Source organism: Apium graveolens, chromosome 4, assembly GCF_009905375.1.
Source record: "Apium graveolens cultivar Ventura chromosome 4, ASM990537v1, whole genome shotgun sequence".
Taxonomy (NCBI): domain Eukaryota; kingdom Viridiplantae; phylum Streptophyta; class Magnoliopsida; order Apiales; family Apiaceae; genus Apium; species Apium graveolens.
This window is the reverse complement of record NC_133650.1, coordinates 306,520,536-306,541,223: the sequence shown is the minus strand read 5'-3', so window position 1 is coordinate 306,541,223 and position 20,688 is coordinate 306,520,536. Positions and strand designations below refer to the sequence as shown.

Genomic DNA, 20,688 nt, shown 5'->3' with positions numbered 1-20,688 from the left:
ATTGCTTAGGGTTAGTGGTGGCTCCTTAAGGCTCTCGCTTCCGACCCCTTACAATTTGCCTACGTATCCCTATTTATAGGGAATCAAGCCCACGTAGTTCTTGGGGAACAAGAAATCTAATGGGCTTAGACTTCTTATTCCTAGACCCGGTCCAGAATCCATCTTCCGCTAGCTTTAGGAATGTCCAACTATGAGGCTCAACCGCGAAGGCCCAAGGCTCGTTTATAATCGCAGGACTTCACGGATAATGCATCTCCCTGCGCAAGGATAACATTCCGCTACAGCTATCTCCCTTGAGTTACGAACGCAGGTATAACCACGGTTCACCCCAAATGCCAGACGCGTCCCTGTCCCCCGAATGAGAATAAACCACCAGATAGCAGGACAGGTGATCCCAAGCTCTTGAGTGCAAAGTGCAGGATGACTCCAAAGTTCTCCAACGAGGACACCCGTTGAATACAAGAACAGAGTTCCCAAAGCACACACCAAAGTTAACCCCGCATCCCCAACGAGGGCACCCGTTGAATACAGGAAGAGGCCTTCAATCATCAGGCATACCCCTGGAGGCCTTCAAGCTTTTCACGGATATCCCCTTCCTTGACCGACTCAAGGAGGGAATTATTCAAAGAGTACCTACAACAAATACGTTAGTTCCATAATCATCCATTGCTCCTTCCATGTTTGCTTTGTCCTGAACTTGTCCTTGTTTTCCTTGTCCTAGGTGTGGATAAGCCCAACTATCCAAATGAATCCAAAAGCATGCGTCTCCCTAGGCTGGGACGTGTCATCGCCCTGTGTAATGCACACATTATCCCTTGTATTGTAATCCAAACACATAGATAATCCATATCCTGCATTTCATCTAACGAGAGCGCGTCCAACCCTAGGGCGCCTCACTCTACTGGGTGCACCCCTTGCATCTTACTTTCAAATGACTCATATTACTCACTTCACCCAATATTGGGCGCGTCCTACCCCTAGGGCGCGTCCTCCCCTCATGCATTGCAGCCCAAAACCTAATTCTTCATTTTTTTGCCCCAATTCAATTCCAATTGACCCGTATTTGACCCGAGATGATCCAATACCAAATTTTGGCTATAACACTTCATAACATATCATGTTAAGTTAACCGTTATCATGAAATTTGGAGATGATAATCGACAATGTTTTATAAATTTTTGGACTCTCCTATGTCGAGATCCCCGAAAATTCCATTTAATCTGGATTATATAATCATCATCGAGCATGGTTTACAATTACAAATTCAAAGCACATCTACATAACTATACTGCTGATTACTATAAACAGTGGCACTAAGTGACTCGTTAAACAAGCTTCATTAGTGAATGATTAGCTCAGCCAGATAAAATCATCCAAATTGGGAAGTTCATTTTGTACTGCCAAGGTAGTACACTATTTCTAATCTTGTGTTGTAGTACAGATTAACAACTATTCAGCAGAAGATACATCTGAGATTTCTCCACCAAAAAATGTGGCCTAGTGATATTTGTGACTTGTCTTTTCTGACTGACCATCTCTCCTTTCATTTTAGATTTTATCTAGTAAAGATATGAACAATTTCATTTTAAACAGAGAAAAATATTTGCAGTTTGAACAAGTTCTGCAACATTGGAGGACAAAAAAAATTATAAACTTGAGAGATATGCAGCTATTATTCACAAACATGAAGCAAAATCCATGACAGAACCAAGTTGTATAGTCAAATGTTTAGATTTTTTATTGAATACTGTACAACAGATTATTTGAGACTATCCAAATTTCTGTCGCATGTAACACAATCGTAGCTAGGGTCTCTATTTCTGTCGCATGTAACACATCCGCAAGCAGCTTCTGCTCATCCTAAAGTCTCTATTTCTGTCGCATGTACCACATTCTCAACCAGCTTCTGCTCATCCTAGGGTCTTGATGGTCACAGCTCTATCTTATTCTGCAGTATCTTATTACTACTATCTTTTTTTACTAAAGTATGTGTGATGATCTATAGTGCCTCAAAACTAGATAAATTTGCTTAACTGTTGGTGTCACTTCACCGTATAGAATCTTGAACCAATTCTGTCCTAGTCAAGAAAGTTTTGTTGGTAAAAAGCTCATGCAGATTGGAGGATTGATCTTGGCCAAAGCAAGGATTGACGACGGAAGGATCCACAAGCCATCTCCACAGATCAAACCTGATGCAACAGCAGGTACCATTAAACTAGCCTTATTGCTATTTAGCTTATGCCATACGAATACAACCAAGCTTCCCATACACATGTCAATGGCAAAGTAGGCCCCAACAAGGAACGGCACCGCCATGGCCATCGGAAGTGGGACCCATTTTGAGATGTTTTTGGGGGAAGTGTCTCTCAGCAAATTGGCCAGTATGGCAAAACCGAAAAAACCATAACAAAGTTGCAAACAATGTTGGGGCAGCGCAGAGAAACCTTCAACACCTAGAATTGCCATGTTCCTGTATATGATTGCGTAGGGAGCTTTATACTCTCCATCTGGATTCCCAACATCAAAAGCCTTGTAGAAGAGAAAAAATACGAGAGGAGCTACTACACAACCAATAGCAGTTCCAATGGCTTGGCTTAGAAGCATTGAGCGAGGAGAAGTAAGAGTGAGATGCCCTGTCTTGAAATCGTGCATCAAATCAGAGGATATTGATACGATGGATTTTATAAGACCGCAGCCAACAAGTCCTGCAACCACACCATTTTCTTTACCAGATAAAGCTGCTAAAATAAAGAGGGCCACTTTCCCATAATTGTAGGCCATGTTCATGTCAGTTAGACCAGCACCATAGGCATTGCAGAAGCTAAGAGATGGTGCAATAACATATGCAACAAGAACAAAATACCACTTCAGCTCTGGAAACATTACAGGGATGATGATGATGGATATCACAGAAAGTAGAACATAGCCACTGCAGGCAATCCATAATGGGATGCTCTCTCTTATGAATACTTCATTTCGCTGAAGTTCATCAATAGGATGATTGCCATCGTCTGAGGCTGGGAAGAAAGTGACTTTGTTAGTTAAGGTTAAATGTTCCAATTTCAAGAAAAGGGTCACCTCTCCACTCTATACATTTATAAAGTACCAATAAAATTAAGAATACTATTCAAAGCTATCAACTTACATATTTTAGTAGTCTTTTTGTTCATAGTGGTACGTATGCTTATACTTGTAAAGTATAGTATCTTGAGAAAATTGTAAAGACCATCTCCTAAAATAAGAGCGATAGAAATAAAAACCTGCAATCAAGGGCATTCTTTATCAGTTAATCTCACTCGTGACAATTAAGAGCAATAAAAATTAAAAATTTACTTCTTCCTCACTGACCTTGTATCCATTGAGACTCTTCATGCTGCTTTCTGGAAGCGTCTCTGGAAACCATACACCCTTTTGTTCGCCAATTAGCGGCCACATTAGTCCCCACGAAAGCACAGCTCCGAGAAGTAAAGATAAGTTCACAAGATGGGAACAGATCATTCCAGCTCCAATATATGTCATGCTAAAATCGAAATAAAATCTGTGACGAAATCAATCATATCAGTGATCGGTGAAAAATGATTAATCCAATTATAATTAGTACTTGTAAAGAACAGAGTGATTTACGCACGTTTGCCTCCAGGCTCTTAATCCAAATGTAGGGAAATTAATAAATCCACACTGGGTTCCACCAGAGTAGAACCACTGAAAAAATCCCCAGAGGAAGCTAATTGAGAAGAATTTCGTAAAGCCGTGAACCTGCTTCCTGCAAGTATATTAACATTGAATATTTTGTTGTCCTGGCCCTCAAACGTATAATATTAGCTCTAAACTCGGAAGGCAACATATGTAATTATGAATACATACTGGGCCATCTTGTCCCCCTTGGGAGTATGAAACCCGTTAATGAGTACTGCAGTAGCGGTGCCACTAGGGTAACTCAGTTTGTAGTCTATTACCATAATCTGTAGAACATAAGTATGATAATACACAGTTAGGAAACCGCCAAGGCGCCATGTATTTAATATTTTTATCTAATATAGTACTAAAGTAAGTAAAGGTCAGATTAACTTGTAATTCCAATAGTGTAGCCAAAAAGGTTTTTGTGAAGATAACAATTAAATTTAAGTTTCTACCTTTCGCAGAGGTACCAAGGCCAAAAGCCCAACAAAACTGCTAACAAACAGAAAGCCAGTCATCCAACCAACCGCAGGTTCCTTGTAACTACCTGGTGAATTCCCCTCTGTGTCGATCCCCGCTTGCTCATATGTATTCTTGTTCAATCCCAACAGATAAGAACCAAACCCACCTACAACGAAAAGAGTATGAATTAACTGCTGTCTGGTTCTATTTACAAGTACCCCCTCATTTGATTATTAGAGATCTTTTTAAAAAAGACTGCTCTTTATCCAAACTGAATTTGAACAACTAGTGCATCATTATGACTCTGGCTTCACAGTGACCAGTCTGCCTAGAATATTGGATAGCAAATTCACAGTGACCAATCTGCCTTGAATAGTGGATGGCAAATTAATAACTTCAAGAAATTCTACATACCAGAATCAGATAACACTAAAGTTATATGTATCCGAGTTGGAACCAAGGACTAATTATTTATGGTCTTGAGCCAACAAGTATATGGTAAAATAACCGAAAGGTAAACTGTCATCAGCAGTAAACAGTAAAATACCATAATATACTAGTAAAGCACCAAAGAATGATATCTGTAGGGGATTGGGGGAATTGGATAAACAAATATCCTGATGCATTTTATCTTTGTTCCGAGTATAATACAACAAAATGAACACACTCACACTCAAAAATATTGTGATTTTCCTCTTTATGACATTTAGCTTACAAAGTCATAAGAGTAATAAGACTACCTACAAACACCAGTAACGGTACTAGAAACCGGTCTCAGTAATACAAATCACCAATTTGTACTTGAACAACAAATTATTTTGATTTGATTAGCAACTGCATATATGTACATACAAAAGGAATCAATCAGATGAACTCACCTCCAACAGCAATACTATAACACGCAACTGCACAAGTCTGAATGATAGTATTCTCCTGTCTAGTGAATGGCGACGAAACATATCCAGCCTTATGAATTATCTTTGTCCAAGTTCTAATAAGAACAAAGGCAAGCAAAGCAGCTGAAACATTGAGATTAGGCACTAGTCCAGTAGTGAGATTGAGCTTCATTACAATCACACTGTAAATGATCCCAATAGCTATACTAGCAACAATCCCTCGGATCGTAATGTGAGTTGTCCATGGAGGCAATCTCTTCACATCCTCCACCTGATTCTGCACCTCTCCTACTTCATCATTCTCAATCTCTCCACTTATTTCCATTCCATTGCTCCCCATTTTATAAAATTGGTCCAAATTAGTATCTGGTATAATCCATTTTTTAACAAAAAGTTCAGAAACTTTATCACACAAAATAAACAAAACAGATTCTTAAATTAAAAAAACTATACCACATAAAAAAAATTGCATGTATAATAATAGAACAAAGTGAGCTAAAAACAAGTAATGCTCACCTGTTTGCTGCAAAAAGATTGAATCTTTAACAAACTCAATTAATAAAATTCTTGTTTCTTCAACTCAAGAACCTTAAAACAAAACCCCACTTCACAATCAACATATAACATAAATTCTTGAATACCCAACTCAAATTTTGTCAAATACAATAGTATATGAACACATATAAATACTATTCTTGCATAAAGGTGTGAACTTTACCAATCAAGAAGAGCAAGCTATCTCATTGAATAGTCTTCACTAAAAAGATAATGATCTTGTACTGCAAAAAAGTGTACTACACATAAATTCAGAGGTATGTAGTACTTGTTGCAGCACAATCAAAAGTGACATTTTTGGTGAACAACTGGTGGGCTAGAATTGAATTACCTTCCCACTGACCATCTTTTAAAAAAACTTGTATTTTTGTTGCAAGTATAATGTAAGTATGTTGAGGATGTAAGATTGAGATGTGAAGATAGTGATGTAATGGAAAGATTTGAAAGACTTTTGGATGGAATGTAACATCATTGAATTTTGTAATAAAGGGGTTTGGTTTTTTGGCGTGTGTTGGAAACATGGTGCCTTGAAATTCGAGATGTTTATTTTATCCTCTTACAGTGGCATTTATGAATGAGATCGAAAGATTTGTTGACTTCATTAAAGGTCCCCCGCTCATCTGATCTGATAACGGAATTTTCACTTTTTTCCACCCACGTGAAATTAAATTATCAATCTCCAACAATCAATTTTTTGAAAAAAAAAAGACGAGAGCTTATTAAAAATAAGGTTTTTCTACTTTGTGTTCATGGTCTCACGATAAAAACAGAAATTGTAATTTAAGACTAATTTAATTGGTGAAATTTACATAAATGCGGGGGAATTTATCATTATTATAAAAATTAATCAATCAATATATATATATTAAAATTACAATTTTTCGCGTTTATCACGTGTTTATAGACACATAATAAAAATTTCGTTAAAAATATTGATCATTTAATTTGTTATTCCTTGCTTTAAATTTACTTGTTGATAAGCTATGAGAACCACGACCAAGATTTATAATAATCGAGTCTAACGTAATTTTTTTTATGTATTACGTAACATGAAAAATTAAAAATGTTGCATCGTGTAGCGTTTCAGTTTGTTTTCAAAACGGTGCATGATATAGCGTCTTGACATTTTGGGGCATAATTTTTAGAAGTGGTATTTTGGTCCATTTCTCATAGTTTTATTATTTCACACATGAAACATGAATATATGGATGAAACCAAAATATACTGAAATTAACCCATTACTCCCGAGTTTCAAAAATGGAAGAAAACAAGTGTAAGGTAAATAAGGTACTTTCATTTCCCCTCGTAGCTGTGTTCTCGAGTTTTTAAAAGTAACGAAAACAAGTGGTAATGAGCCCATTTTGGTCACAGGTTCGAATCCACGGGAGGAGAATTTTATGATTATGCCTCATGAGTCAGAGTCTGTCGCTTAAATGCGGTTTACCTTGGTTCACGTGATTTGCAGGCTATTGCGTGAGCCCGTAAGGTTTACCCAGTGCGCGCGGCTGCGGGTTATCTACGATAAAAAACAAGTGGTAATGAATGAAAATTTGAGACACTTTCACTTCAAAAATGAGATAAATACTTTAACTCTTAACCATTTGCTTCCTTCGCTTAAAAAAACTCAAAAGTAAGGCCTAAGTTTGTAACGTTAAAAATAATATAGAATTCTATAAAAAGTAAATGTATTATAATTATAATACGTTCCCAACAATTTTATTATTTCATTAAAAAGTAAAATATAAGTACATGTGAAATAGAAGCATTATATTGTTTCATTTAAAACATAATACAAAATCCCACTTGAAACAGGAATTTAGGGGCACGTGAAATCAAGTAAAGTACCGTTAAAAATAATATAAAATGCTACTGAAAATAAAATTATTGTAATGACTATATAATATGAACAATTTATTATTTTAACAAAAAAATTATAGAAATTTACTTGAAATATCAGTATTATCATTATTACAATACGATTCAATCAATTTTATTATTTTATTGAAAAGTAACATAAAATTCTACGTCAAATAGGACATCGTGATAAAACCGAAATACAGTGAAATTAAAAGGAAAACCATGTACCATCTAAAAGTGATTTTCGCTTATTAATAAAGTTATTAATAATAATAAATTTGTGTTATGTTATAAGAAAATTTTCTCATAAAAATATTTTGTAGATTAGAATAATACGATTCGGTATGTGGTCTAAAGAAAAATTTAAGATGATAATTAATGGCAGAAAAAACTTAATATGAATGATGCTAAGTTTATATAAAAAAATCTCATGACTGAAAAGTGAAACTAATAATTTTGTCATGGCTTTAAAATTATGATAAAATTTTGTCTAAAGTTAGAACCCTCAAGTGTCATCTTATATATGTAAATATCTTACTAGATTTTAATTTGGATTTTTATGGAATACTTTGAAGAAAAAGTAAATCTGACTGATAATTTGGAAAGGCAGGTAGAATTTTCTAACATCCACTAACTTCTGGATTCTTTTGATTTTTGTAATGACTTGAGTTGATTGGTTCCATTTGAGTTCCACTTGTGTGGGTAAAGTTAACATCTCGGAGAAAAGGGTCAGATTCGAAACAAGAGGTCTCTTGTAAGAATTCTTAGTTAGATGATTTAGCTCTGAAAACAATATACAGTTTCTGAAAACAATATATAGTTTGTTAAAGCTTAAATATTTGGTCAATTATTAATACAATTATTAATACAGGTGGTTAGCACAAGTGATTACGAGATTATTCTATGTCATTTTGTATCATAATTGGACTCTTATTCAATTGTATATTTTATTGTCACATATTGGTTCGATTATTGTTCAACTATGACTCAGCCACAAATTTTGAGAATAAAAGTCTTATTAGTTAAATTAAAAATATTAACTTTTTTTATAATTTTACTATATTCTAAAAAAATTTATATAATTATAATTCAATTAAAATCAACCACATATGCAACTAGTTGTATTGAGTTTTTTTGGTTACGCATGAGATTGGATGGAGTTACATAAACCGGATAAACTGGCCGAGGTTGCATCGAGTTGCAGAAAATCGTATTTTTATAAATTAAAAGTATTTTTGCAAATTTGCAAGAAATGTTTTTGGACTTGTGAATTTTTTTAAAAAAGAGGTTTTTTAAAAATATGGTCAAAGTTGCATATAAGGTTGTAGAGAATATTGTTCGAATTTACATATTATATTGCAAATGTTGCATTTCATGTTACATATAAGGTTGCACAGTATTTTGAAAATAATTTATTGTTGGATATTTTAAAAAAAAATCCAATAATATTAAGAACAATATCATATATTTGATTATTAAAATTACTAACAATAGTATATATGTCTTATGTGGAGTAACTTTTATCTCAAAATCCCCAATTAAATTTTTGATTAATTCTTACTAGACAGTCTTGGTTTTTAAAATTCAAGTACGCGCTACATTTTTTTCGTAAATTAATTTATCTTGGTTAACTACTTAAATATTATTTCATTATTTAATATATTTGTTTAATCATTTCAATCGATCAAAAGATAGTTGATCATCAATTACATAATAACTTTGCTAATTAGTGCGTATGTTATTTTTATTGTTGAACATCAGTTATAAATGAAAATCAGTTTGGTTTTAGTTGTGTTGGTCTGGATGGACCAAATGATTGTTAACAAACACCCCCCAACGGGGCGTTCAAAAAATCCTTATGAGGCATGAATCTGGACCGGACCAATCCGAATAAAAAGCAATCGAAATCGCTAATTTTTTTTAATACTTTGGTTAACCGGATCGTTTACATATAAATGGTTTGATTATAATTTTCAATAAATTAAAATCATTTAACCAAACCGAACTGTTATATAATAATATATAAAAATTCTACTATATACCTGTAAGTTAAGAATATAAATTATGTGGCCGTTTCAGAAATCTTAAAATAAGTAACTTATGACTTAAAATAAATAAGTGTTAAATAAGTGATAAGTTGATAAATACTTATAAATTATATAAGTGTTTGAATAAATTTACTTATTAGTCAGATTTTTTTTACTTAAATGGATTAAAATAATGAATTATTAAATACAATTATCTTAATTCATGAATTTTAAATTAAAAAATATTTTAAAATTTTATTTTAAACTCAAAATTTTTAAAAAAAAGTGAAAAAATACAAATAAGTTGGAAAAAAGTACGTCACTGCTAACATTCAACTTATCAGCTTATAAGTTGTAAATTTAAATTATAAGTTGGGTCGACAAACACTCATCGATAAGTTGTTGCGGACTTATAAGCCAATAAGTTGGCTTATTAGAATCCCCAAACAGGCCCTATGATTTTGTGTGTGTATTATATTAAAAAATCAAATTACTTTTTAAATAAAAATTTGAGTTAATTGTTAACATATCATCGTTATATTTTAATTCATATACTTAGTATTATTTAAATTAAATTAAAGTATATGAAAGTCATATGCTAAATATTTATAAATATATATTATATTACTTATATGTAATATATAATACTGATATATAATTTATTTTAAATTACATTTACTAAAATAACTGTTTTGTTGTAAGTTTAACAATAAAGAAACAAAATGAATAATTAAGTTTAAACCGTGGTTTAGAACCAAACCAATCCATTATTTTATGGTCTGGTTTGGTCTCGACATTTAACTGGTCCGTTTTGATTTTAATTTTCAAAAAATAGTTCTTACTTTTTGGGTTAAAAAATATGAGGTGGTGAAAACCCTACACCAAACTCAATATGCAACAACAAAATCAATAGAAAAAATGATAAAAATAAGAGCCCAAAGCCCGTTAAGTGACTTGATGTAACATATTCTCTATCTATCTGCTCCTCCATGGCGCTTTTTGTGCTCCAACATAGATGTATTCGAGTCCTTCACCGAGAAAAACATTGGCCCCAGCTCAGCCAACCACTGTGGCTCTACTGATGTTGCACACTGCATGTACTCCTTTGTGGTCAAGATTAACTCATGATAAACTACATAATCTGGCGTGTAACCTAAACCGTACAGTGCACTGCTCGGGTGCAAGTGACAAGGCATTCCACTCCTGCAATTAACATATTCCCCGATCCCTTTAAGTCTTGCATCATTGTGAAAATATGCAGAACAGATGGCCTTCCTCACAATGTCCCAATCTGGACCACAGGAGGTCAGCGGGATTTTTAGTGTCTTCAGAATATCGAGCAGTTGTGATCTCACTTCTCTGGCCTTTTTTAACCCTTTCGAATGCAAATAATGGTCATTGCACCAGTCCCCGCGGTATGAATTAGATTCCCATTGCTGGTAAACGTTGAGTAGTGTTAGGTGGTCAGATTCTGGCACGAAGAATTTCTCTCTAGCAGCATCGCTTTCTTCTGCCCTATCTTTAGGCCTAAAGAATACTGAAGGCACTGAAAGCATTGACACAACCGTCAGGACCTCATTGAGACATTCTAGTTTTTCCCCAATCAGGAGCATCTTGGCTAGAGGTGGATCCAGTGGGAACTCAACCATTTTCCACCCAAGATCGGTTAAATTTCCAACATTGTCAAGAGCACCCAATACCCACAACTGATACATAGAGTTCAGAATGTTGTCTTGGGGAGGTGGATCCATAAAATCAAACTCTAGTAAACTTTCTACTTTGAGAGACTTGAGCAACAAAACAACATTTCCAAGGTTGGTCCTCTGGATTTCTGGCACTGGACTAGGCAGAAGCTCATTTTGGTATGCAGTTTCTGTGTAAAGTCGATAACAAGTACCAGGTCCAGTTCTTCCAGCACGCCCAGCACGCTGATCTGCAGCTGCACGGCTTACAGGAAACACTTGGAGGGCGTCCATACCCATTCGCGGGTTGTACACCTTCATCTTACCATAGCCTGTGTCAATGACGTAAAAAATACCATCTACAGTCAAAGATGTCTCTGCAATGTTGGTAGCTACAATGCATTTCCGAGCCCCGTCTTTGGATTTTTGAAATATTTTAGCTTGCAGGTCAGCAGGGAGCTGAGAATATATGGGAAGAATTAACAGCTTGGAGACTGATTGCTTTGTAGTAGAGACAAGCTGTTCCATCCGTTCTGAAAGGGCATAACAGGCTGCCTCAATCTCGTCTTGACCGGTCATAAAAACGAGTATGTCACCTGGAGCACTAGCAATGTGTATGGTCATGGCCTGTTTCACTGCAGCTTCAACGTAATCTTCACAGGGAGTTTTACTATATAAGGTTTGCACAGGGAATGTTCTTCCTGGTATATGGAATATTGGTACACCTCCAAAAAAATGTGAGAATTTTTCAGCGTTTAAAGTGGCAGATGTCACTATAAGCTTGAAATCACGCCGTCTGGCTACAACTTTTTTAAGGATCCCAAAGAGCACATCCGTGTTCAGCGACCTTTCATGTGCTTCATCCATCACAACGACACGATATTTGTCAAGATCGGCATCTTTTAGTGTCTCGCGCAAAAGCATGCCATCAGTCATATACTTAATCACAGTGTTTGGCCCTGTCACATCCTCAAAACGAATTGCATAACCAACTAAATCACCAAGTTCAGTTTCCATCTCTTCACTAACTCTTTTGGCAACACTCATGGCAGCCACACGCCTTGGTTGAGTGCAGCCTACTATTCCGTTCGTGGTATATCCATCCTCGTGCAGATACTGTGTCAGTTGTGTGGTCTTTCCAGAACCAGTTTCTCCAACTACCACAACCACCTGATTTTCTCGAATTACCTGCAATAACTCATCCATCACCGAATATATGGGAAGGTACTGACGCTGTTGAGAAAGTGTCTTCGACTTTGCAAAATCACTCACTGCCTCGTCCTTCTTAAGATGCTGAGCAAACTTAGCGTCCTCCTTAAAATCAACTTCACCGTCATCACCTACTACAGCAGTATCTGCGTCAACCTGCTCTGCAGTCTTCTCAATTCCAAGGATATCCCCAAGCTTGGAACCAGCAAGCTCCCAAAAACGTTGTCGTGATTTATTCTGGCTCTGTTTTTCATGAACTTCACGCACCAAAGTCGAACCTTTGCGTGATATTATAGCCATGTCAGATGTAGGATCTTTAATTGGCATTACCGGTTCTGCCTGCTTTGTGTATACAATTCTTCCATCCAGAAAAGGTGGCTTTATATCACGAACAAGGAGAATCACTTTTCGTTCTTCTTCGTTATCAAACTCAGTCTGCACCTGAGTACCTCTAACAGCTCCGGACCTTAATAGTTGTCGATCCTCCCATTGAGCATTATCTGTGAATACAATCTGCGATTAATACATATAAATCAAATAAGTGTGTGCGTGAGTAAACGAAATCAAACAGAGAAAGGAAGAATATAACCAAATGGAAATCCTCGAGTCCAGTTGAAACTGTCTCCTTAAAGCTATTTCACCTCTCACCGTATGTGCGAGTCGATAGCCTCCCAGGATAAAACGAGATACCAGTATAATCGATAGATTGAATATACTCTCAGCGAACTTGAACTAAGCCCGAGAACTATCACCGAAGTATTGGAAAATTTAAGACTAAAGAGACCGAGAATGAAAGAGAGAACTCTTATTCCCTTGACTTAATAAAACTGATGCCCTAAGAGTCTATTTATAAAGAGAGACTTGAAAGTACTTGTTTTTCTTTTCGATGCGGTACATGGTATTTATAAGAAAAACTAAGGAATAGGTTTGTGCTACTCTCGATGTGGTACAAAACCACTTTTCATATTAAAAGGTAAAACTTTGGAACATCAGTTCTCATTCACCTTTTACTCATTTTGAGCGTGTAAATATGCGTTGGAATCCCCTCGAAGAGGTAAATACGTTCCAATAAATACACACCACTAACACATAATGTGTCGCACTCATATAGAGTCTCAAAATGATTCACAACTTAGTCTAAAATACTAAGTTTGTCCAACAATCCCCCACAAATGAGATTGATGGTCCAGTAGCATGCACCACATAGATAGACAGACGCGGAGCTTGACTTAGTGATAGTTCCGGCGGTCAGATATAGCATACGATAGGTAGAGAATGCTCCTTGAACCTTCGCTCGAATAAGTATATCGACTTTACTGGTAGACAGTATGACGCGATGTCCTTGAACTGTTCGACCGTTTGTGTAAACGATGAAATACTCATCACTATATATTTCCTGACTCTGTCAGTTCTCATGATTATGTCCATTGTGGCCATGGAACATCGTCCTGGTTCTGCAGGAGTTTTTAAAGAATTGTGCCTCGCAATTCTCCTTTGAAGCGGCCCCACTTCTCTCCCACATAGGTGATCTTTATCTTATAGAGTAACCCGCGTTTATTCAACTGAATTCCATGCGTTCACTCCTGAACTCCATGTATTCATCAAAGATCATTAAAAGCTCAAAGCTTAACCTCGTACCTTACGGGTCTCACTGTTTTCTCATCATAGGAACAGGCCAGGGGTTACCCCCACAGTGATTTGGTCATCATGATTTAGTTGTCCCATTGAACCAAGTTCTTGGGATCTCTAGTCAGCAATGGTTGGGTGTCCACCATGATGCCGTTAAGCAATAGGCTTAAGGCCCATCCCTCTCGATGATTTCTCAACCACTTCTTTAGATAACCCTTTGGTTAGTGGATCCGCGATATTATCTTTTGACGGTATATAGTCAATAGTGATAATTCCGGTTGAGATCAATTATCTAATGGAACTGTATCGTCGTCGTATATGACGAGACTTTCCATTATACATCGTGCTCTGCGCTCTGCCAATAGCGGATTGACTATCACAATGAATCCCTACTGCAGTTACAGGCTTTGGCCATCTTGGAATATCCTCCAGAAACTGACATAGATATTCAGCCTCTTCGGCGCATTTATCTAGTGCCACAAACTCAGCTTCCATCATGGAATGAGTTGTCACCGTTTGTTTTGAGGATTTCCATGATATTGCCGCTCCAGCTAATGTAAATACATAGCCGCTCGTAGACTTAAGTGCTTTCTTGCTAGATATCCAATTTACGTCAGTATATCCTTCTAATACTGCTGGGTATCTGCCATAGTGCAGTCCATAGTCTCGAGTTCCCCTCAAGTACCTTAGTACCCTTATGATCGCTTTCCAGTGATCAGCTCCCGGATTACTCGTAAACCTACTCAACTTGCTAATTGATTATGTAATGTCTGGTCTTGTACAGCTCATGAGGTACATCAGACTACCAATTATCCTCGAGTATTCCAATTGGGAAACAACTACACCTTTGTTCTTGGATAGGTGCAAAGTCATATCCACAGGTGTCCTAGCTTTCTCAAAGTCATCCTTAAGAAACTTCTCAAGGATCTTGTCAATATAATGTGGTTGACTTAATGCGAGACCCTCTAATGTTCTAAAAATTTGAATTCCCAGAATTACATTTGCTAGTCCCATGTCTTTCATGTCGAATCTTGATTTCAACATGTCCTTGGTAGATTTGATCACTTTATCATTGCTTCCGGCAATAAGTAGATCATCTACATATAGCGTCATCATGACATAGCCACTCTCGTTATCCTTGTAATAGGAACAACTATCACATTCATTGATTTTGAAGCCATTAGCCAGCACGACCTCGTCAAATTTTTCATGTCATTTCATAGGCGCTTGCTTCAAACCATACAATGATTTCACCAATCTACAAACTTTCCTTTCTTGTCCCGGGACAACAAACCCTTTGGGTTGTTCCATATAGATTTCCTCATCTATGTCCCCATTTAGGAAGGCTGTTTTCACATCCATTTGATGTACAGTTAGATTACGCATTGCAGCAATAGCAAACATCATCCTTATGGACGTTATTCTCGTTACAGGAGAATATGTATCAAAATAATCAAGGCCTTTTTGTTCCTTGTATCCTTTAATCACAAGTCTGGCCTTATACTTATCAATAGTGCCATCCGTTTTCAACTTCTTCTTGAAAACCCACTTGCTACCTAATGGTTTGCAACCAATTGGCAAGTCCACCAGTTCCCAAGTATAATTCTGCATAATTGAATCAACTTCATTCTTGATGGCCTCTTTCCACATAGGTCCATCAGGTGAGGTAACCGCCTCCTTATAGGTTTTTGGGTCACCTTCTTCGAGCAAATGGGTCATAAATTTAGACCCATAGGATTTCTCCGTTCGTTGTCTTTTGCTCCTTCTCACTACCCCCACATTTTCGTCTTCACTTTCGTCACTCTCATTATCGTCATCTACAGACTCATGAGATCGTTTAGACGTCGTAGGTTGTTGGTTTCCTGGATTACAGGGAAACATCGTCTCAAAGAATGAGGCATTCCTTGATTCCGTAATGGTATTCTTTTGAATATCAGGAATCTTGGATTCTTGAACAAGAAACCGATATACAGTACTATGTGGAGGATATCCGATGAAAATACAATCCACAGTCTTAGGACCTATCTTCACCTTCTTCGGTGTAGGGATCAGTACCTTTGCAAGGCACCCCCACACTTTCAGGTGTTGATAACTTGGTTTCTTTTTCTTCCACATTTTATAAGGACTTACATTCGTATTCTTGCGCATCGTAATATTTAAAATATTATTTGCGCTTAAGATGGCTTCTCCCCACATCGATTGTGGAAGCCCAGAGCTTAACAACATCGCATTCATCATTTCTTTCAGAGTGCGATTCTTCCTTTCAGCCACACCATTTGACTGAGGGGAGTATGGTGCAGTGACCTCATGGATTATACCATGTTGTGAACAGAATTCTCCAAATGGTTTAACATATTCACCTCCACGATCACTTCGTATCGCTTTGATTTTCTCAGTTTGTTGTGTCTCAACTTCTTCCTTATAGATTTTAAATTTATCTATAGCTTCGTCTTTGCTTTTCAACAAATATACATAGCAGTATTTTGTACAATCATCAATGAATGTAATAAAATACTTGTTTCCTCCTCTTGTTGGAGCGAATTTTAAATCACATATGTCGCTATGTATTAGGTCTAGCACTTTGGTGTTCCTTTCCACACGTTTAAATGATGATCTCGTTAATTTTGCCTCAACACAAGTCTCACACTTATGTTTTGAATCGATAGTAAGTTTAGGTATGTATTCTTTTGCACTTAAACGTCGTAAAGTGCCATAATTTACATGTCCTAATCTAGCATGCCATAAATTAGGAGACTCAAGCAAGTAAGCAGAAGAATTCTTCATTTCATTATCGCCCTTAACGGACATTACATTGAGCTTAAAAAGCCCATCGGTTAAATAACCCTTGCCTACAAACATACCACTCTTAGACAAAATTACTTTATCTGACTCTATTATAATGCGAAAGCCATGCTTACTCAACAGAGAACCAGACACAAGGTTCTTGCGAATATTAGGCACATAAAGTACATTCTTCAAAGTCAGATTCTTCCCAGAGGTCATCTTCAGGATCACCGTGCCTTCACCCTCAATGGTAGAAGTTGCTGAATTCCCCATGTAGAGCTTCTCACCAGCATCGGAAGCTTTGAGGCTAGAGAAAATCGCCTTGTCTGAGCAAACATGCCTAGTAGCACCAATATCAATCCACCATTCACGTGGATTAGAACCGACCAGGTTCACTTTAGAGACCGTAGCACAGAGGTCTATATCACCCATATCCTTGGAGATATTCTCTACCATATTTGCTTCTTTCTTCTTGTTGGGCTTCTTGGGCTTCTTGCAGTCAGAAGACCTATGACCAACTTTATCACAGTTGTAGCACTTCCCCTGAAATTTCGACTTCGAAATCCCTCCTTTGGGTGCCAGCTTTGCCCCTTTACTAGAATTAGTCTTCTTGGGCTTGGAGCTTTGAGCGTGCTCCACCATGTTTGTCTTCTCAGTGGTAACATTAACTTTCTTCTCGGACCCTCTGTTGTCTTCTTCAATACGAAGTCTAACAATAAGATCCTCCATAGACATCTCCTTTCGCTTGCGCTTAAGGTAGTTCTTAAAATCTTTCCATCCAGGTGGAAGCTTTTCAATAACAGCAGCAACTTGGAAAGACTCACTTATGACCATTCCCTCAGCATGAATGTCATGAATGATCACCTGCAGTTCCTGCACCTGACTGACCACAGTCTTAGAGTCTGCTTATAATCAAGAAAGCGGCCAACAATCCACTTCTTTGCCCCAGCGTCCTCGGTTTTATACTTATGGTCAAGTGACTCCCATAAGACCTTAGTTGTTGGCTTCGCGCTGTATACGTTATACAACGAGTCAGACAAATAATTTAACACATAGTTCCGACAGATGTAGTCGGAGTGCTTCCAAGCATCAGTAGCATACACAGTCTGCATGTTACTCTCAGCAGTGAGCAACGGTGGTTCTTCCTTAAGGAAGCGATCCATATACAACGTGGTCAGATAAAAGTGCATCTTTTGTTGCCAACGTTTGAAGTTCATTCCGTTGAAGTTCTCAGGTTTTTCAGCATGTGCAGCAGGCACAGTTGGCATAACAGGTGCAGCAGGCACCACATGTGGAACAGATGGTACGTGCGTCTGTACTACAGGTGTATGCACACCAGTAGGCACCGCAGGTATGATTGGAGGAGTGAATCCTGCCGATATCTGTCCAAGAGGAACACTAAACTGTCCAATGGCAGTGTATCCCACAGGTACATGTCCCGAAGGCACATGTCCAACAGGCGTTTGACCCCCATCAGATCGTACGATCCGTGCGTTAGGGTTAATCGGCTGCTGGTGAACCCCATCAGATCCAGTGATCTGTGCGTTGGGATCAGCCGTCATGTTCATCGAATCGTTCACAGTTTGGTTCTCCATCGATCTGTTACTCAACAAAACAAGTAGATACAAATGTATCAGTCACAGATGTATATAAAATAAATAGCTTTAAGATTGTGAATACAATCTGCGATTAATACATATAAATCAAATAAGTGTGTGTGTGAGTAAACGAAATCAAATAGAGAAAGGAAGAATATAACCAAATGGAAATCCTCGAGTCCAGTTGAAACTGTCTCCTTAAAGCTATTTCGCCTCTCACCGTATGTGCGAGTCGATAGCCTCCCAGGATAAAACGAGATACCAGTATAATCGATAGATCGAATATACTCTCAGCGAACTTGAACTAAGCCTGAGAACTATCACCGGAGTATTGGAAAATTTAAGACTAAAGAGACCGAGAATGAAAGAGAGGACTCTTATTCCCTTGACTTAATAAAACTGATGCCCTAAGACTCTATTTATAAAGAGAGGCTTGAAAGGACTTGTTTTTCTTTTCGATGTGGTACATGGTATTTATAAGAAAAACTAAGGAATAGGTTTGTGCTACTCTCGATGTGGTACAAAACTACTTTTCATATTAAAAGGTAAAACTTTGGAACATCTGTTATCATTCACCTTTTACTCATTTTGAGCGTGTAAATATGCGTTAGAATCCCCTCGAAGAGGAGAATATGTTCCAATAAATACACACCACTAACACATAATGTGTCTCACTCATATAGAGTCTCAAATAATTCACAACTTAGTCTAAAATACTAAGTTTGTCCAACATTATCTGCAGTGAGTTGTGACAACTTCTTGCTCTGTGCAAGCGACATCTTTTTTCCATCTCTTCGAACCAGCTTCTTGGCCAACTTTGTTTCTTTCTTCTTAAAAGTGGCCTCATCCCAAATTGATGAGCCGTCTTCATCAAACATTGTATTTCCTTCCTCCCTATCATACCATGCACGGTCAGCATTATATTCCATCTCTAAATTCATTTTTTCAGTGATTTCTCGGTTGTTATCGTTGGTAAAATAATCAGCATCAGCTTCTTGACCCTGACACTTCTGTGAGTTTTCCACGGGAAAGGGCACATGAGGCCTTAAACCATACCGTGAAATTGAAGATTTGACTGAAGATCCTGAAGCACGTATTGGGACAGTAGAAGGAGCAACACTGTCCCAGGGAGAAGCAGCACCATCATATCGCCGCTTCCTATCATGCTCATTATTGTAGCGTTTATGTGAATATAATACCATTCTTTGTCTATCATGATCACGTTTATCAGAACGTTTATCAGAACATAATACCCTTCCCCTTCCTTGTAACTGTTTACTTCTCTGCATTCTCCTCGAGGCCATGTTATCATTGTTTGTGGAGTCCTCGTCTTTTTTTTGTTAGAATGATCAGCCGATTCATATCTTTGGATCCTAGAATTCTGATATCTATCGCTTTGAGAGGTTCCATGAGATATCTCTTCATCTTGAGATGCTGCAATAGACGACAGTTGAACCTTAAAAACACTGTCTACCCTTTCACCTCGTTGAGTATCCAACTCTAGGCGTGATTTCCGTTGAGGACGATACAAGAGTTTGTTTTTTCTACCGCCGGCAGTGAGTTCATCGGGTTCTAGTCGGTCCATTCTGCGGATTGAAAGGGTTTAATTTACCAGGTTTTATACTTATACAGGTTTTATACTTATACAGGGTACTGATAACTCCTAAAGACCTAATCTTAGCCTATCGGTATCGGGTACCATAGAGTTCGGAGAATAACCTTTATATAAATACTAGCGATGTATGGTGTATCGACGATTCTTAATTTTATTTTAGCTCGATCGAACGTGTATGAATATTACATATTCTGTATTATATTGACGGACAATTTATATTTCAGTTCCAATTTTGGAATAGGCCGATTCAATAGTACATTTTTTTTAGTCGGATCATTTGTATTTATTGTTTTATTTTATAACCCGAGACCCATTATACTATTATGACAAAATCTCAGTAATTATATATATATTTTAATCTTATTTAGTATGGATTAATATTATAATATTGGGAGTCTGAATCAATAGTTTAATTTTATTTTAGTCTGAATAACATATATTATTTTGTTATCCCAAATCTTTATTTATGATATTGTTACCCTAAATTTTTATTCCGACCAAATTTTTAATGTTTCAGTTATTATAATATAGTATGGTATAGTTTATAGAAAATATTTTTTTTTGGATCGATGAAGAGTGTATGCAGGCGTAGGGGTGAGAGGAGTAACTTGACCTATTTTTTTTATCGTAGATAACCCGCAGCCGCTACCCTTCGGGTGTGCACTGAGTAAACCATACGGGCTCACGCAATAGCCT

The 20,688-nt window shown here is 37.1% G+C and overlaps 2 protein-coding genes across 4 annotated transcripts; both read right to left on the bottom strand.

Moving 5' to 3' along the window:
* Nucleotides 1-622: 622 nt before the first annotated feature.
* On the bottom strand, nucleotides 623-19,962 carry LOC141720033 (pre-mRNA-splicing factor ATP-dependent RNA helicase DEAH7-like). Its single transcript, XM_074522389.1, has 4 exons — nucleotides 19,631-19,962; nucleotides 19,109-19,535; nucleotides 10,470-12,879; nucleotides 623-702 (listed from the first exon to the last, which is right to left on the bottom strand). Exons 1-4 carry the CDS (start codon nucleotides 19,960-19,962, stop codon nucleotides 623-625), a joined length of 3,249 nt encoding a protein of 1,082 aa, XP_074378490.1.
* On the bottom strand, nucleotides 1,645-5,972 carry LOC141721542 (metal-nicotianamine transporter YSL3-like). Of its 3 annotated transcripts, XM_074524489.1 has the most exons (9): nucleotides 5,755-5,972; nucleotides 5,553-5,624; nucleotides 5,019-5,402; nucleotides 4,134-4,306; nucleotides 3,865-3,962; nucleotides 3,629-3,763; nucleotides 3,349-3,538; nucleotides 3,146-3,260; nucleotides 1,645-3,017 (listed from the first exon to the last, which is right to left on the bottom strand). In XM_074524489.1, the coding sequence occupies exons 3-9, from the start codon at nucleotides 5,374-5,376 to the stop codon at nucleotides 2,083-2,085; spliced, it is 2,004 nt and encodes a 667-aa protein (XP_074380590.1). In that variant the 5' UTR covers nucleotides 5,377-5,402; nucleotides 5,553-5,624; nucleotides 5,755-5,972; the 3' UTR covers nucleotides 1,645-2,082. The 3 variants fall into 3 exon arrangements, with proteins under 3 accessions (XP_074380590.1, XP_074380591.1, XP_074380589.1); XM_074524490.1 differs by lacking the exon at nucleotides 5,553-5,624; XM_074524488.1 differs by lacking the exon at nucleotides 5,755-5,972 and having other exon boundaries at nucleotides 5,553-5,748.
* Nucleotides 19,963-20,688: the final 726 nt, after the last annotated feature.

What these genes read in the sequence shown, in the direction of transcription:
- LOC141721542 (XM_074524489.1), bottom strand. Translation starts at nt 5,376, where the DNA reads ATGGGGAGCAATGGAATGGAAATAAGTGGAGAGATTGAGAATGATGAA. An exon ending in AGAGTCTCAATGGATACAAG is followed by an intron (nt 3,261 to 3,348) that starts GTCAGTGAGGAA and finishes CCTTGATTGCAG; the next exon opens with GTTTTTATTTCTATCGCTCT. An exon ending in CAAAAAGACTACTAAAATAT is followed by an intron (nt 3,018 to 3,145) that starts GTAAGTTGATAG and finishes CTTTCTTCCCAG; the next exon opens with CCTCAGACGATGGCAATCAT.
- LOC141720033 (XM_074522389.1), bottom strand. Translation starts at nt 19,962, where the DNA reads ATGGACCGACTAGAACCCGATGAACTCACTGCCGGCGGTAGAAAAAAC. An exon ending in AGTTACAAGGAAGGGGAAGG is followed by an intron (nt 19,536 to 19,630) that starts GTATTATGTTCT and finishes TGAGCATGATAG; the next exon opens with GAAGCGGCGATATGATGGTG. An exon ending in CACAACTCACTGCAGATAAT is followed by an intron (nt 12,880 to 19,108) that starts GTTGGACAAACT and finishes TATTAATCGCAG; the next exon opens with ATTGTATTCACAGATAATGC.